A 15,835-nucleotide genomic window follows, 5' to 3' on the forward strand; every position below is an offset into this window, starting at 1 on the left:
GCCAAAATGCAAAATTGATACTCCTCTGATTTCATTGTGCCCTGCACAGATTCAAGGCACCCAGTGCCTGAGGCAGTAAAGCAACCCCAAAATGTCACTGAGCCTCCTCCATTTCGTTTCACGGTAGGCATGGTGTTCTTTTCTTTGAAGGCTTAATTTTCTCTTCTGTAAACATAGGGTTGGTGTTATTTACCAAAAAGCTCTAATTTTGTCTGTCCAAAGAACATTCTCCCAGAAGGACTGTGGCTTGACAACATGCATTTTGGCAAAGTCCAGTCTGGCTTTTTTGTGTCTCCCTCTTAGAAGTGGGGTCTTCCTGGGTCTTCTACCATGGAGCCCATTTTCATTCAGACGGCGATGGATGGTGCGACTTGATTGACTATTGTACCTTGAACTTGAAGATCAGCTTGGATCTGTATTGAAGTTTTCCTTGATTCTTTCTCGATCATTCGATTCAATCCTTCTGTTCAATCTCGGGCCAGTTTTCCTCTCGAGACCACGTCCAGAGATGTTGGCTACAGTTCTATGGGCCTTTAACTTCTTAATAATATTGTCAACAGTGGTAACAGGAACATCAAGCTCTTTGGAGATGGTCTTGTAACCTTTACGTTGACCATGCTTTGGAATTACCTTTTTTCTACTGTCTTCAGACCACTCTCTAGTTTTCCTCCTGTTTTTCATGCTCAATGTGATGCACACAGTGGCAAGAAACAGCAGAGTGAGTAATTTTCTCCTTTTAAACTGAGCTGCATGAGTGATTATAAGATTGAAAACATCTGTGATACTAATTTAAACACAATAGTCTGCTTAAAGTATCACTACAAATCAGTTATTTCTTCTAAAGGGTACCAATGATTTTGTCCAGGCTATTTTAGAATGTCTTTGTAGAATTAACATGAATTCAGTTATTTTCACAACTTTTTTGTTTGTTCCTTTGTTTGCACATTGCTGTGTTTCTTGCATTACAGCCACTTGCAGATTATTGGAATAGTGTGAAACTACAAAACAGAATTTAAGGGATCAGACCTAATTGTGTCCCGCAGGTGGTGTGGGCTATAGTACATTCCTCTGTAATCTTAATACAGTTTTGAGGAATTCTGCATGCATTATTTCCACTGGATGTTATTCTCAATTTAACAATTCTTACTGCTGGAGGGAGTTTACCATATTTGTCTCTCTGTCCAGAGCTGGAAGCAGAGGACTGGTTCAAGACACTGTCAATCGAGTGTCTGGGCACACGGCTTAATGACATCAGTATGGGAGAGCCGGACCTCCTGGCAGCGGGGGTGCAGTGTGAACACACAGGTAATTCACAGCTCCAGTTTCAAGCTCAGTTTGGCACTCCCTCAAACATAATTGACAGTGCTGGTGAGTGGGAAGCCAGTGAGGGATCGCAGCTTGCACCACGTATAACAGAGGAGACACCTGTCTGTCTCAACAGTGGAGCTAGCAGTGACTGCAGTGAATAGGGAAATAGATAGGAAAATAAGAGGCAAAAATGCAATAAAATATGTGTTTTTAACTCAATTTGTTTCAAAAGTTGACTTGCTTGAAACAATTTCTGGAATCTAGGGCCATTTTATCTCATTTTTCATTTTTACGTATTTGCTTACTCACATATCATCTCTCTACTAAAGGAAGGAATCTCTGTATGTACGTACTCCAGCATGTCAGATAGACCAGAGACGAGGTGTGACACAAGTCAAAGAAAAGTGCTCTAAAAAGGGAAAAGTAGACAGCGAAAACAGCTTTTGATCAAGAATGGACACTGTCAAGCCATGTCTAGACAGAAAGCATTGCATTAGCAGCACATTTAGCAGGTCAGCAACAAGTGACTACACAGGAGGCGTTCAGGTACATTGTTGAGTATAGGTCACCGGCACTTTGGAAGCACCCAGAGCCCAATACACAATGACTGTAGTTACACATCAAACATGTAGAAAATACTTCCCAAAAGCAGTTCAAAACTACTTTGTCTCAGATGTTCCGAGACCGTGGCGATTGTGTAGCGTCACTATGGACAAAGCACAAATCTTTGGAGCAGCACTACCCACTCAAATCCGAACTGAAGGCACAGAAAATAGGAGCGATTTAAGAGCCCAATATGATTGATCTACTTTATTTTAGGATGCGCATTATTTTATTTTTAAATGCGGCCCTTATTTTAGGCTACTTGGAATGAGAAAAGAACATTTATTTACTTTTAGAGTACTTATTATTTATTATATCTGTGTATAACTGAACGTTAGTCTCTTTCATGTTGTTGGTGTATATACTCATTCACACCTCATATCAACTGTATTCATTTTTCTATGCGTTGAAGTAGCAGCCAGAGGCTAATCAATCGTCCCGTTCTGAACAGGCATGTTTTGAACAGGCACTGCACTAGTCAGTATTAAAAGCTGAAAGCTTGTTCCTGGAGTTTCACAAATATTAAACAAACAGTTGTTGTTTTTTTGCAGCATTCAACATCTTCATATGCCAGGAGTCTTAAGGCAGCAGACTAGTTTATACGATGTGTTGTCAGACCATGTGTAAAGGCGAAAGTGTTGAATGGTCGGCATCCCTCTGCCTCCTCAATCTCCCTGCAGGAATTCAGTGTGTTTTGTGTGTACAAGACAGAGCCAGATAATGGAGCACACTTTCAGACAGATACTCACTGAAAGCATTCGTACTGTTATGCCCAGTTGTGCACACAAAAAGTGATGGAAACAGTTTAATTGAAACAGTGTGAAGAATAAAAAGAGAACTTAAGAAGAAGTACTGCCTACTTTCAATCATCTACACATCCATTGGAAAGTGGGCTTTAGAGGCTCTTAGACAATCCAGCAAGCCCTTAATGTAAAGCATACTGAGGTGTTTAACCAGACAGGCACTATCAAAGTGCCTGTCATTATTAAATGTTAACAAAATATTGTTTGGCTATTTTTCATGTGAGAGGGGATACTTGCGCCAAGCTGAGCTGTGACCAGCTGCATTCGCTCAGGCCATGCTGGTGCGATGTGAGTGTGTTTCCCCAGCACAGTACAGATGCAGTAAGAGCTCTTTATCTAACATCTCACTGTGGCTGTTTCTGCTTGTGCTGCTCCTCCCTGCAATATTTAAAATGGTCCGCTGACCAAATAACACAGAATATGTCCGTATCTTGATGTGTAGAGCTGTTTTTACTGAAGAATAGCACCACTAACGAAGCTCCGCTAACCCTTTAACAAATGCGATGCACTTCCTATTGCAGCTTCACAATAAAAACCTCCGACTGATTCACCAGTGGTAAACTTTTAATATGAAGCAGCAGCAGGAAATGATGGGTTTGCATTAGCAGTAACTTAACTCTGATCTGGATGTAAAGCAATGAGGCTGATATCTGAAAGTCCAAACAGGAGCAAGTGAAGCGGAACTCCACAGAGATTCAGTTTGAGGCTACAGAAGTACTGATAGCTTTTAAAAACAGACCTTTCTCTATTTCTCTTCACCTTAGACACAATTGTTGAGCCAATTAGGCCAAACCATTCAGAAAGACTGATGAAAGAGCTTCTCCATGACACATTACCATGAACAATGAAAGCCAGTGCAACAGAGCACTTCAGCTCTCTACCATGGCTTCCTTCTGGTGAAATTCCTGAAGCAAATCATCAAACCACACTGATAATTAGTCCCTGACACTGTTCCTGTCACTGCTTGGTCTCCTCAGAGCGTTTCAATGTGTTCCTCCTCCCTTGTCCCAACCTGGATATCTACGGGGAGTGCATGATGCAGATCACCCACGAAAACATCTACCTTTGGGACATCCACAACCCTCGCACAAAGCTGGTCACCTGGCCGCTCTGCTCCCTGCGGCGCTACGGACGTGACGCCACCCGCTTCACCTTCGAAGCCGGACGGTGAGACCAGAGATAAGAGGGCAGGGGGAGGGAGAGGCAGAAGGTGGGGGAGATGTTTGATCTCTGACTGTCCCCAAATAGACACAGGTTATATACATCACAGTTTGCCACACATACATACAAAGTCAATGTCAAATTAGGGATCCTTTGTTACATCGATGTGTATTTAAGACCTTTATCGGAACTTACAACCAACATGTGTGTGTATGTGTGTGTGTGTGTGTGTGTGTGTACTTGTCAGTCAGTCTCCGGTCAGTCCAAGGATACCCCTCTCTCTCTCTCTCTCTCTCTATCTCTCTCTATCTATCTCTCTTTCTCTTTCTTTCTCTCTCTCACACACACACACGCACTGCTTGGTTGTGTTGGGCTGAGCCCCATGAAGAGATTGATTGAATAGATTAGACGCTGAATCAATGCTGGGCCAGACCTCCTTATCTCCTCTTCTTTGATAAAACCTGACAAGCTATGATTGGGTCAGCATGCAGATAACAGAGCATATGTGTGTGTGTGTGTGTGTATGTGTGTGTATGTGTGTGAGGTCTGGAACAAAGCGAAAAAGTAGGAGCGCACTCTGGCTGTGGGTCTGTTGTACTGCATCACTGTCATAAGAAGACGTTATTGATCCCCAGAGGGGAAATTCGCATGTTACAGCAGTGCAGGAGACAAAGGAAACAGATATGAACTAGGAGTAATAAAAACAAACAAAATAAGAAGTCAAGTAAATGGAAGTCAATCTATATACATTATAAACATTACAATACTTGGGAGAAATTCAGTGTTTACCGTAGAGGAAATAGGGAGAGAAAGTCAAAACAAGGGTGAAAAAGAAGGAGCTGCTACAACAGGCTGCCACCAGATCTTGGGACTTGTTCATTTCTAGCTAGTTTACTGCCAGTGCATTTCATTAAGCTAACATTTATCACTAGCTTCACCTTTGGTCTGGGTTTGTGTTTACGAAGCTTATGCATTTTCAGTTCTCAGGAACAGAAAAGAGTTTTCTTTCTTTCATGCACAACAAAGATTTAGTGGCCCTGTAAACAAATAAAGCATTATGATCCTACCTAACACTGCCAGTCCATCAAACTCACCATCTTCTTGACGTCTCACCAATACTTTCTTTTTATTTTGTTGAGAAGTATGAAAGTATTATCTTTGCTGCTAGAGCTCAGAGAATCTATTGTTGACCAGTTGTGCACTTCTTGTATTTTTGCATTGGAATTTTGATTCAAACCCTGTATCAAATGGCTTTAAAGCTGTTTCCCCTAAAATTTGTTTTCTTGTGAGGATGGAAGAGTCAATGAAACAGAATTTAGATCAAAGAACATGAATTCCATGAGAAAACTCTGCACTGATGAACTTCCATTAAGTGTCTTACCTTAGGAGCTCATTAAGGCACAATGAGGCCGGCAGTACTGCAGGTTCTACAGACTGTTGATTGAAATCCTCCATAATATTGCCCAGTATCACTGCTGTATGTCAGCCAAAGATGTTTTTTTTAAAACATGTCCTTACGGAGTTGCTGTTGTGTGTAGGATGTGTGACAGCGGTGAAGGCCTCTACACCTTTCAGACCAGAGAGGGAGAGCAGATCTACCAGAGAGTTCACTCCTCCACGCTGGCCATCGCTGAACAGCACAAGAAGGTCCTGCTGGAGATGGAGAAAAACAGCAGGGTGAGGCTGCCTGGCTATCACACATAGAAACCTTTGCTTCAGAAATCAGTCAACAGATGTTATATTGCTTTTTTAGTCATGGTCTAAATGGATATTCTTATTACGTTTTGTAATATTACATTATCTTGTGGTCCTGTCTTGTAAAGGAGCCCTGTATACAAATCAAGTTATGTTAATTGTTCATTTGTTATTGTAAACTTTAACCTCAAGTAAGGTTAAAGCTGCACTAATCAATATTTTTGTATTAAATATGGCTTAAATAACTACATATAATTAGAAAGGGGTCCTTTGTAGTGACAGACCCACAGAGTTACCACCCAACTCTGCAGCTCCCCTCAGCTATCAGAGCAGAGCTACTCTAGTGGAGTCCAAAAATAAAAAATTAGAGCTGAATTGAGCATAATAGGTCCTCTTTAACTGACTTGTTTCAGTCTCACTGTTCTCAACAGCTCTTGTTTCCAGCAGCAGCAGGAAGCTGTTTTCAGTGAAGAAGTTCCAATAAACCCAAGTTAGCAACTAGCTGTTGAACACAGTGGAGCATTTAGCAGCTTAAGAGCTAAATAGTAAATGGACTGCATTTATATAGCGCCTTTCTAATCTTCCAACCACTCAAAGCCCTTTATGCTACATGCCAACATTCACCCATTTCCACACACATTCATCCACTGATGGCAGAGGCTGACATACAAGGTGCCAATCGGCACATCAGGAGTTCTAATACTCGTTCGCCTACATACACACTCACACACACCGATGGCACAGTCATCAGGAGCCATTTGGGGTTCAGTATCTTGCCCAAGGACACTTCGACATGCAGACTTCTAATTAGTAAACAACCCGCTCTACCTCCGCAGCCACAGCTGCCCACAAACTAAACATATTTTTTGTTTGAGGAGTTGGTGGAGACTAAAGCAGAGCTAAAAGGAGAAGGAATATTGGAATTCATCAGGTGGCCAGAAGCACAACTCCAAGTGTATGCTACATTGCTCTATGTCTTCTTGATGTGTAAATAGGTAACAGTTTGCTAACATGTTAGGTTAATTTGGCAATGATGTATTCTGATGCAGTGAAAAGTTTGTGCTTCTTACAAAATACATACAATGAATAATAAAAACACAGTCTGTAATTTAAACCCTTCTTTTATAGTGTAAGGTAATCTGACTAACCAACTTGTCTAAGAATTTAACTGTAAAGTTCAATTTAAACAACACCAACTCTTAAATCACAGAAGAGGATGAAGAGCAGGAGAGGTTTGTTTATCCTACATTTCCTATTTGTCCTCAGATGAACTGGTGACTCAGCAGGCTGTCTGCTGCGTCAGGTCAATGAGAAATCAGCTGTTTAGTGGCTGTGGCGTCCCGGGCAGATGTTTTCTGCTTGTGAACGTTGTAGGATCCTTAAGACACAGTGTTGTTTTAATGGTCTCTTCCGGTGAGTCACCAAATCACCACAAGGTTCAACCATTAGACAAGGAAGAGAAAAAAACAATTTGATACGGTTGTCTCTGGGAACACGGCGTTAAAGATGTCTTGATCTGTGGAAGAGCGGGTTGTTTGCCTTGAAGTCTCCTGACTGAGTATACTCACTTCCTTACTAAATAAATTGAAAAAATAACCTCGCTGGCCGAAACAAAACTATACTTCATGTTACTAAGCACAAAAGAATTTCAACATAAAGTTTGTTTCACTGGATGTTACAATACTGCACGTAGCTCGACAAAAGAAAATGAAGTTAACTTAGGAGATCATGTGATACAAGAAAATAGTGCAGACAAAGTTAATATGGCAGAAGCCCTTAGAAACGTGACATGTGTCTCCTTGGAGATGCAAAAAGGAGGAAGAGCAACGTGGAGGCTGACATGTTATTTATCCTGGCCTCCGGCATGGGCGTGTTTTAGAGAATCTTTTGTCTGAGAGAAAACATGTGATTCCCTCTGAGTTGGTGCACTGAATGATTACTCAAGATTAAGTTGACAATCAAAGCTTCCACGCTCACCATGATCAATCACATTTATACATAAATTGCATAGTTCAATACATAATTTGAATATTCAGAGACAATACATGTCTATAATGTAATTCATTTTCCCAATACCTGGGTTGAACAACTTAATTAGGTTACACAATAAAATGATCAAACTTTTTAATGTCTAGTACATAGTAAATATAATATTAGAAAAGCACAATAAAATATCTGCAATTTATTACACATGCATCATATCATTCCAAGTTATATTTCTATTGGACCACTGAATATCAGTTCTTTATTGCAACTATCAAAATAATCCTTCATACACATATTAAAGTCCTACTACAAGTCATATAAAGTTTAACAACAATTTAGTGAATAAAATAGCCAGAAAATTGTATACATTATTACAGCAGGTCTCTGTTCAGTGTTCAAAACCTTACTAAAGGTGACCAGTGGAGGGCAGTGTTTTTACATGCAGTGTGTGGCAATTTAATCTATCCATGATTAACTTAGTTAAATGTTATCATAGAAAATTCAGAGTTGGCCCATTTTGACTGGTATTATTTTGTAACCAATAATATATAGGTTGCAAGATGACATAACCTTAATAAACTAAACTTCAAGCAAAGCCTTTCTTTAATTTACGACTGGCGTCTGGTTAGTGTTTTTATCAGAAGTCACACCAGAGTGAAAAACCAAAGGGGGAGAATAAGTGTGTGTGTGTGTGTGTGTGTGTGTGTGTGTGTGTGTAAGTAAGCATGGATCTCCTACAGGTGCAAAATAAACTATAATATGTACTGAATATAATACACTATATAATGATAGTAATACTGTCAAGTGGATGTTACAGAACAGAACAGGTGTAAAGGTAAGTGATGACCTGGGTGGGTAATGTCACTGAAATTACTCTTGTGCCCTCCTCCCTCAGCAGATGGTATACATCTCATCCAGTTGTGGCAATTTTCTACCTACAGCTACACTTCTGATCTTTATTAGAGGTGTTACCAAACCATGCTATTAATCCTCATGCAGTGTTAAAAATTCACTAAAATATCAGTGTTATAGTGAAGTTGAAGAGGTTTGTTGAAATACTAATCTATCTAATGTAACACACATTGCACTTGTTTTAAATCCCTGATGATGTGTGTGTGTGTGTGTGTTACTTCCAGTTGATGTCTAAGGGTTCAGAATCTGGCTCCTACCCATGCACCCCCACCGCCATCCTGCCCCGATCCGCTTACTGGCACCACATTACTGGAAACCAGAGCGGCATGGACCCTGGCAGCGGTAAGCCACATGAGCCTTTAAACAATATTTGTGTATTTTATCTATTTTTGCCACCAGTCCATTCTGCTTTTAACTAATTTCGTGATTGTACCATGGAGGTTGTTCGGTTATCTGCTGGTGTGGTGCAATTTCTGTACTTGTATAGACATAAAATTGCACTTGCATTCCTTGATGCCCCAATTACTCTTATTACATGCAAAAAGAGCAATTTTTATGATTTATTTGTTAAAGGTGCCTACACACAGACTTGAAAACAAGCCCTTCAATGTATGTTGAGTTTTTCACTTAAATATTTTTTTTTCATCTGGTCAAGATATAAATTGATATAATAGGACTGATAGAGTCTGTACTGGGTTAGATTAATGGGTGATTCTTACCATAGATGATACTCACAGCTTCTCGTTATTATCTTTCAATTGATTAAATGTCACCTTTATCAACTAGTTATCCTTTAACTAGTCAATAATGATCTCATATTCAGTGTTAAAAGTGTTGATAAAGTTGCTTTCTTTCCAAAAGTTAGATGACAAGATTGAAATGAATCTCATACAGAGCTGGAGTCAGGACGTGGTTACCTTAGCTTAGCATAATGATTGTAAACGAAAATGGTATCAGACCTGGCAACCTCACTGTGACTTCAGGAAGCTGTCACTGGACCCAGCTGTTGTTGACCAAGAAATACATTGGTTCCATTACCTAACTCCACCTAAAAGCTCACACTGTCATTTTTACAAGTAATTCTTTTTTGTGTGCGAATTAAAAAAACGAGATACAACATGTTAATTAGTGAGTAGTTTTAGATGTGTTGGAAAGTATATTTTTGTCTAGCTGATCCCCCTGCCTCCTAGATTTATGCTAAGCTAAGCTAACAGCATCCTGACTGATATCCAACTTTGAGAAAGAAAGCAAATAAGTGTATTTCCCAAAATTAACTATTCCTCTTAAGTATTCCTTTTATTCTGACTTGTAGAAAACTGCAGAGATATCAAGCAAATTACATTCCAAAAAAATTGTTGAAACAGGTTGTTTCTATTGCAAAGAAGTAAAATGATGGGTTGTAGTAATGGTTCGTTCTGTTAACTCCCAGGAGACATAAAGTCACAGTGCTACAGTAACAGCTTTATTTCTGCTCCATCTGCAGGTGATGCCGCAGAAGACGACCTGCTGTCCACCCGCCTGCCTCCTGACCGCCACGCCACACTGCCCATGGCAAACACACATGCACAGTCCCAGCCGCACATACACACACACTCCCCGACACACTACCCCACCTACCCTGGACAGTGACATACACACACAGAACGAGACACAGACATTGAAAAATACACACACACACTTACCCACATGCATGCAGGCACACACTACTCACACACTGAAACAAATACACACACTCCCCTCTTATATTTGTTTTACAGCCCAACGTTACACCTCACAGGAGATATTGTAAGCGGGACTAACACTGGCCGACAGACCATCTTGAATGCAGAAAGCAGGAAATGAAAACAGAACTCTGCAAAAGACTGCAAGGAAATTGGGCTTCCTTACGTGACTGCAGTTCCCACAATGCCACAGTAGAGGGGGGATATTTGACGTTTCTCCACTCTCAGGCTGAGAAACTCTGCCTTGAAGATTATTGTATAGTCTACTCTGTAAAGTAAGGATTTAAAGCTCTCAGTGTGCTTAAAATAACATAGGTTGTACTACATTTTGTCTAACCATGTCTAAAAGACATGTTCTGAATAGCTGCACTGGAAGAGTTTATTGGAAATTATGATGATGATTCTAAAGTTTTACAAGCCATAATGGTAGAAATTCAGAGTAAGAGAAGGCACTTTGAGCAAAGCCCTGAAAAGAGATCTAGCATGACGTCACATAGGGCAGTCAGTTTCCCTGACCCTGCAGCACAAATGTTAAATGATACATTGCATCAAGATTACCAGGCCCAGCTTCAAGTGTAGCCATTCAGAACAGCTATAAATGCTTTAGCTCTTAGATGTGGTCAGAAGACATTCAAATTGGTTTGTTTGAAGCATACTGAGACCTTTACAGATACACTGAATAGATACTATCTTGTTACCTACTAGCTAGCTACCTGGCTAGATCTGGTGGCTAGCTATGGTGATCCAGATATATTGGACTAACAAAATGCACCTATGTTTGTGAGAGTCATGCGTTTTTACCAAGGTTTTTAGTGATGAATCAATGAAATGCCAAATTTTCATCCAATGCCCATTGTTTTTTTATTATGGGTATACAGTAGGACTAGCAAAGCTGGATCTGTTCTTCTGGCTTGAGTTTCTCACCTCCAAGAGTGACACAAGTTTCAAATAGCTGCCATGGGATCAATGTGGACCGGGGCTGCATGGTGCCTTAATAGCACCACATGGACTGTGCTATCATCTGAAGTACACTGAAATTTGAGTTCCCATGAGGAAATTTCCCAGTGTACCAGTGCCAGCTGAAACACTCGTATGAAGAACACTTGATCATTTCACTGTATGTCTGCATCTGGATCGATGCCTTTGACTTTGCTGATAACTGATGTGACTTTGCAGTTACTGGATCTGTATGCTGCGCTGAGGTTCTGAACCGCTCTGAACTGTGGAATGAAACTGTGATCGGATTCATTTTCTCTGGATTGGCTCCTGTACTATACTGGATATTCATTTGCCCTTAGAGCTTCAGTCTTCTCTGGGATGTAGTCTTATTACCCCTCCTAGTGGCCACATACTTACATTCTGCTATATTTGCACAAGCCAGTTATTTTTCTTATATTATTCAAGGGTTAGAAATGGAAGGGAGGCTTAGAGCATACATTTTTGAATGCCCTGACTGATGATACATTTGAATTGAACCTGCCAATAACTGGTATTCAGTGTCCTTACTTTTGACTACTTGAATGCCAGATTTTTTTTAATGAGATTCATTTTTCCCTAATAATTTTTCCTTACTAGAGTGACAAAACCCTACATACTATATTGTGAAATTCTCCACTGAAACAGAAGAAAACATGTTTGAGCGTTGGCATACACAGATTCTAATTGACAGAGGTGGAAATGAATAATCTCTTCTTCCCACAGGGTTATGATTTATTTTTACCCTAAGGTCACACCAGAGCAGATCTTAAGCTAATCAGATGGGACATAAGGGGCACTCAGTGTGCCTCTAAAAGCCTCAGTGATATGTGAAATTGGGTCCAAAATGAATCATGGAACTGTGCTGCAGACACAGCATGGTTAAATAAAGGTTTTCTGAAGATTCATTTTTACCAAAGGTCACACCAGAGTGGCACTTAAAGGACCAGTGTCTAGGATTGAGTGTCATCGAGCAGCAACCAACTGAGTACCCTGGGCTCTGTAGAAGACGACCCGCTCCCTATGTAGATATAAAGGGCTCATTCTAAGGTAACAAAAACACAACGATTCTTATTTTAAGGTGAATATACACTAATTAAAAGATACTTATGGATATTATATTCCATTTCTGCCAAGTCCATTCCACTAGATGCCACTAAATTCTGCACACTGGACCTTTAAGTAAATGATACGAGTATTTGGGCCAACCTGAAAGGCACTACGGCCAATCAAAGGGCCACTTTGGCTAAGCAAGGGGTACTTCAATCCCTGAAGTGCCCCTATAGTATGACAATAGGGCAAAAATGAAGCCTAAAAGTGTCTCATTAGGTTACAGAAATTCCCAAGAAATCTCTGTTATACAGTAGCAGTGTCGTCATAAGCAGACAGGTTGTGTCATAGTCTGTTCAGTAATGGTTTCTTCAGCTTCACATGTATGGCCTCTTCCACACTTTCTGTTGCTTCCACTCAAGTTGACCTGATCTGGTATCAGGACATCGTCTGATCAATGGAAATTGCATTCACAAGGCACATCACTTGGGCGATCTTTTAAACAGATTGTTAAAGTAGAATTTACTACGACTTAGGTCGTCTTTGTAGTTTTGTCCATCATTTCTATCATTAATAATATCATTGTACCCATCAAGGAATATGTTGGCAAGTAAAAAGAAGTTCAATGGGACAGGAAACAGTAGGATGAAACTTGTTACGAAAAAAGGGAATGAGTTAAGAGTTCTGCAACCCAGCTCAAACCTGACAGGTCCAGACAGTATCAAGTTTTGGTTCGGGTTTATGCTGGTGTGTTGTGTAAAGCTTCAGGCTTGGGTCGGGTTCAGATCTCATATTTAGCAGTAACAGTCAGGTTCAGTCAGTCAGGTCGGAAGGATGTGGATACAGGCTGGATCCAGGTCTTAGTTTAGGTCCTTGTAGAACTGTACTGTAGTTGTTTGCACAGTGCAATGAGGGATTATTATCAGCATTTTGGGTACCCTGCCTTTCAGTTTTACCTCCAAATAAAATGGGTTAGATCCCCTGGCTAAGCTGTTTGCTTGTTTACAGCCTGTCTGATCATTTACACCTTTTTTCTCCATCAATATGTTCCCAGATCTCTTTAATTACTTTAGTAAGCACAGTGTTATTGTCACTGATGCTTGAAACAAGGCCCAGGCTGTAATAAACCAGATTTATCCTTTGATAACATCCTCATTCTTAAGGAGGTTTAGTGTTATTAGCATTTTTGGAGATCAAAGTCTTCCCACAGATGAAGTATTGATCAACTCTGTTATTGTCAAAATGTATCATAATCACTGGAGGACACTAAACTAGACCTGCATCTGTATGAGTGAAACCCTAGTAGTACATACCAGTCAAACCATGTTAACTTTTTCTCATACCCTGCTTCCCGTCACAGGCCTTTCATATACCCCAAAGCTGTCCATATGACCATTTAAGGTGACCATCTAAGGTTGTTGTCTTTCATCCCGACAGCTTGACTTTGCTACATAATGCCTTTGCCTTCTGTTATATCTTGTCTGACAAAGAACTTAGCTCTTCATTTTGTTGGGACTTCAGAGGTGAGGTAGCGGTGGGAGGGAGATGATTAGCATGCAGGAAGGACGGGCTGCCTAGACAAAAAAGGTCGAATCGTGCTTTCTCAGCTATGGTCTCTAATGGGAGATCATCCTTTGAATTCTGCCTTTTAATTCTGTTGTAAGCGTTTAAGACTGTTGATCTGACCGTGGAGATTTTACCACAGCAGTGTGATGTCTGGGAACACACTGACCACTTTTACACAATTATAAAATGCCTCGTATCTGGATTGTGTCTAGATCTGATTTAGCTGGATTAATGCTGGAATCCTTGCAACTAACATTTTATGGTTTATGTTTTTTATCATGACAGGGCTAAGCATTTTGTTGGTTGTTTACATGATGTAAGTTGTATATTGTGCGTAGATGTGTTTTTGTGTACTTGCATACTGTTTAACCCGAGTTTGCTGCCCACTTGAGGAACTCTTGTACATATGGCTATTTATTTCATATGAAGTGTACGTATGAGTGTGTGTGTGTGTGTGCGTGTGTGCATGTGTGCGTGTGTGCGTGTGTGAAAGAGAGAAGGAGAGAGATGTGTGACATGAGGGATTATTGGAACATGTGTTCATTTAAAACGCAGACACTCACCATGTTTTTTGTACCTTGTAGTGTTGAACAAGCAGATGGTAGCCAGTCCACACTTTGTCAGGGTGGCTCATCACACATAATTCTGCACCTGAGTGCACAACAAGAACACATGTACCATCCTGTCTTCTGCACTGTCCCCTCTCACAGTGTGAATCTTTTTGGCCTTAGACTAATCACATCATCTCTGTTTATGTCTGTGCCATGCTGCTGTTTTGGTTTTGTAAAGAAACTGTAGCAGAAGGAATCCCACAGAGGGGTGTTTCATAAAGAAGGCTCAGATAAGTAGGGCTTACTGTGAAAAGCCTGACTTGAATGAGCCTTACAAATTGAACCAGGATTAAAAATATTTCATGGTGCCAAGTTTGAGCTAATGTTATCAGACTCAAGTCAAGTCTGATTAAAGAGCTGTTCATTCATAAGTTTCTAATATGGAAGTATTGAAGCAAAATGGAACAAAAGTACTGTTATAAACAAAGCAAAAGGAAACCTTTGGCAGCATGTTGTGGACCAGGTCAGCTCAGACTCTCACACAAGTAGAGATTAACTCAGCACCACTTAACTCCCAGGTCTGCTTGTTATCATCCCATCTTGGGTTCAAGTCCTGTTTGAGTAGTATGAATTTTCTTTGTATTAAAGTGCTAAAATCGTGCAATATGTATTAAACAACTTTGAAGTATCAAATACAGCCCCAGTCAGGTTTTATTGCAAGAAAATAAGATCATTTGCATTTTCTAGGATTCTTAAGTTCATTTTGGACAAGTGATATAATAAACTCCATATGCTTGTAATTCTGTTTAAATACCTGTCTGCCCTGCATGCATTCCGAATAGTAGTATTTCTGGATTTATTTAATTTTTATGAGAGAAATGGTGAAAATGCTACTTTTACTATGTTACAACCAGGGATCCGATGTATTTATTACCTTTAATTACTTGAATAGCCAAAAGCAAAACAAGACTAAGAGTCTACAGCCATGCAAGCAGCTACAGAGGTACAGTGGGGCTTTGAGGTAAATGCTAATGTCAGCATATGAACAGTCTCTCAATTACAACATTAACATACTTTTGTTAGCAATGAATGAATTAATTAGCTTAGTTTAGCATGTTAACTTGGTATCAGTTGAGCCTGATGGACATGTCATTAATTTTGTTGGTATTTGATCATAAACGAAAGTATTGGATAACTTAAGTTTTATTAAATTTGAATATCTAAATCAAATTTAACAGCAATGCATCCTGTATTTGTTTAAGTATTTCACTTACAAGCAAAACTGTCAACTTAATGGCGGTGCTAGGAGGAAATACCCAAATTATTAGGATACATGAGATGTTTCAGTTTGGACCAAAGTGGTGGTTTAATCAGAATTTCCTGAAAATAAGTCAGATTTACTGAAGTAAGCATGGCTTAACAGGCATTCTTGCTTTATGAAACACCCCTTGTGTAAGTGACAAAACAAAGTGCTAAGTGGAGGAGGTGACTGATGAAAATAGCT

General features: G+C 40.0%; 1 protein-coding gene across 5 annotated transcripts in view; it reads left to right on the forward strand.

Moving 5' to 3' along the window:
- The window catches only part of dok4 (docking protein 4), a 96,332-nt gene extending 84,081 nt beyond the window's left edge, over positions 1-12,251 (forward strand). For all 5 annotated transcript variants that reach the window (XM_042408101.1, XM_042408110.1, XM_042408093.1 and 2 more), the window contains 5 exons: positions 1,186-1,305; positions 3,692-3,881; positions 5,414-5,552; positions 8,693-8,810; positions 9,952-12,251. In XM_042408101.1, coding sequence (XP_042264035.1) covers positions 1,186-1,305; positions 3,692-3,881; positions 5,414-5,552; positions 8,693-8,810; positions 9,952-10,097 — 713 coding nt within the window. In that variant the 3' untranslated portion in view covers positions 10,098-12,251. The remainder of the gene's footprint in view (positions 1-1,185; positions 1,306-3,691; positions 3,882-5,413; positions 5,553-8,692; positions 8,811-9,951) is intronic.
- Positions 12,252-15,835: the final 3,584 nt, after the last annotated feature.

The sequence above is a fragment of the Thunnus maccoyii genome, chromosome 1, assembly GCF_910596095.1.
Source record: "Thunnus maccoyii chromosome 1, fThuMac1.1, whole genome shotgun sequence".
Classification (NCBI taxonomy): domain Eukaryota; kingdom Metazoa; phylum Chordata; class Actinopteri; order Scombriformes; family Scombridae; genus Thunnus; species Thunnus maccoyii.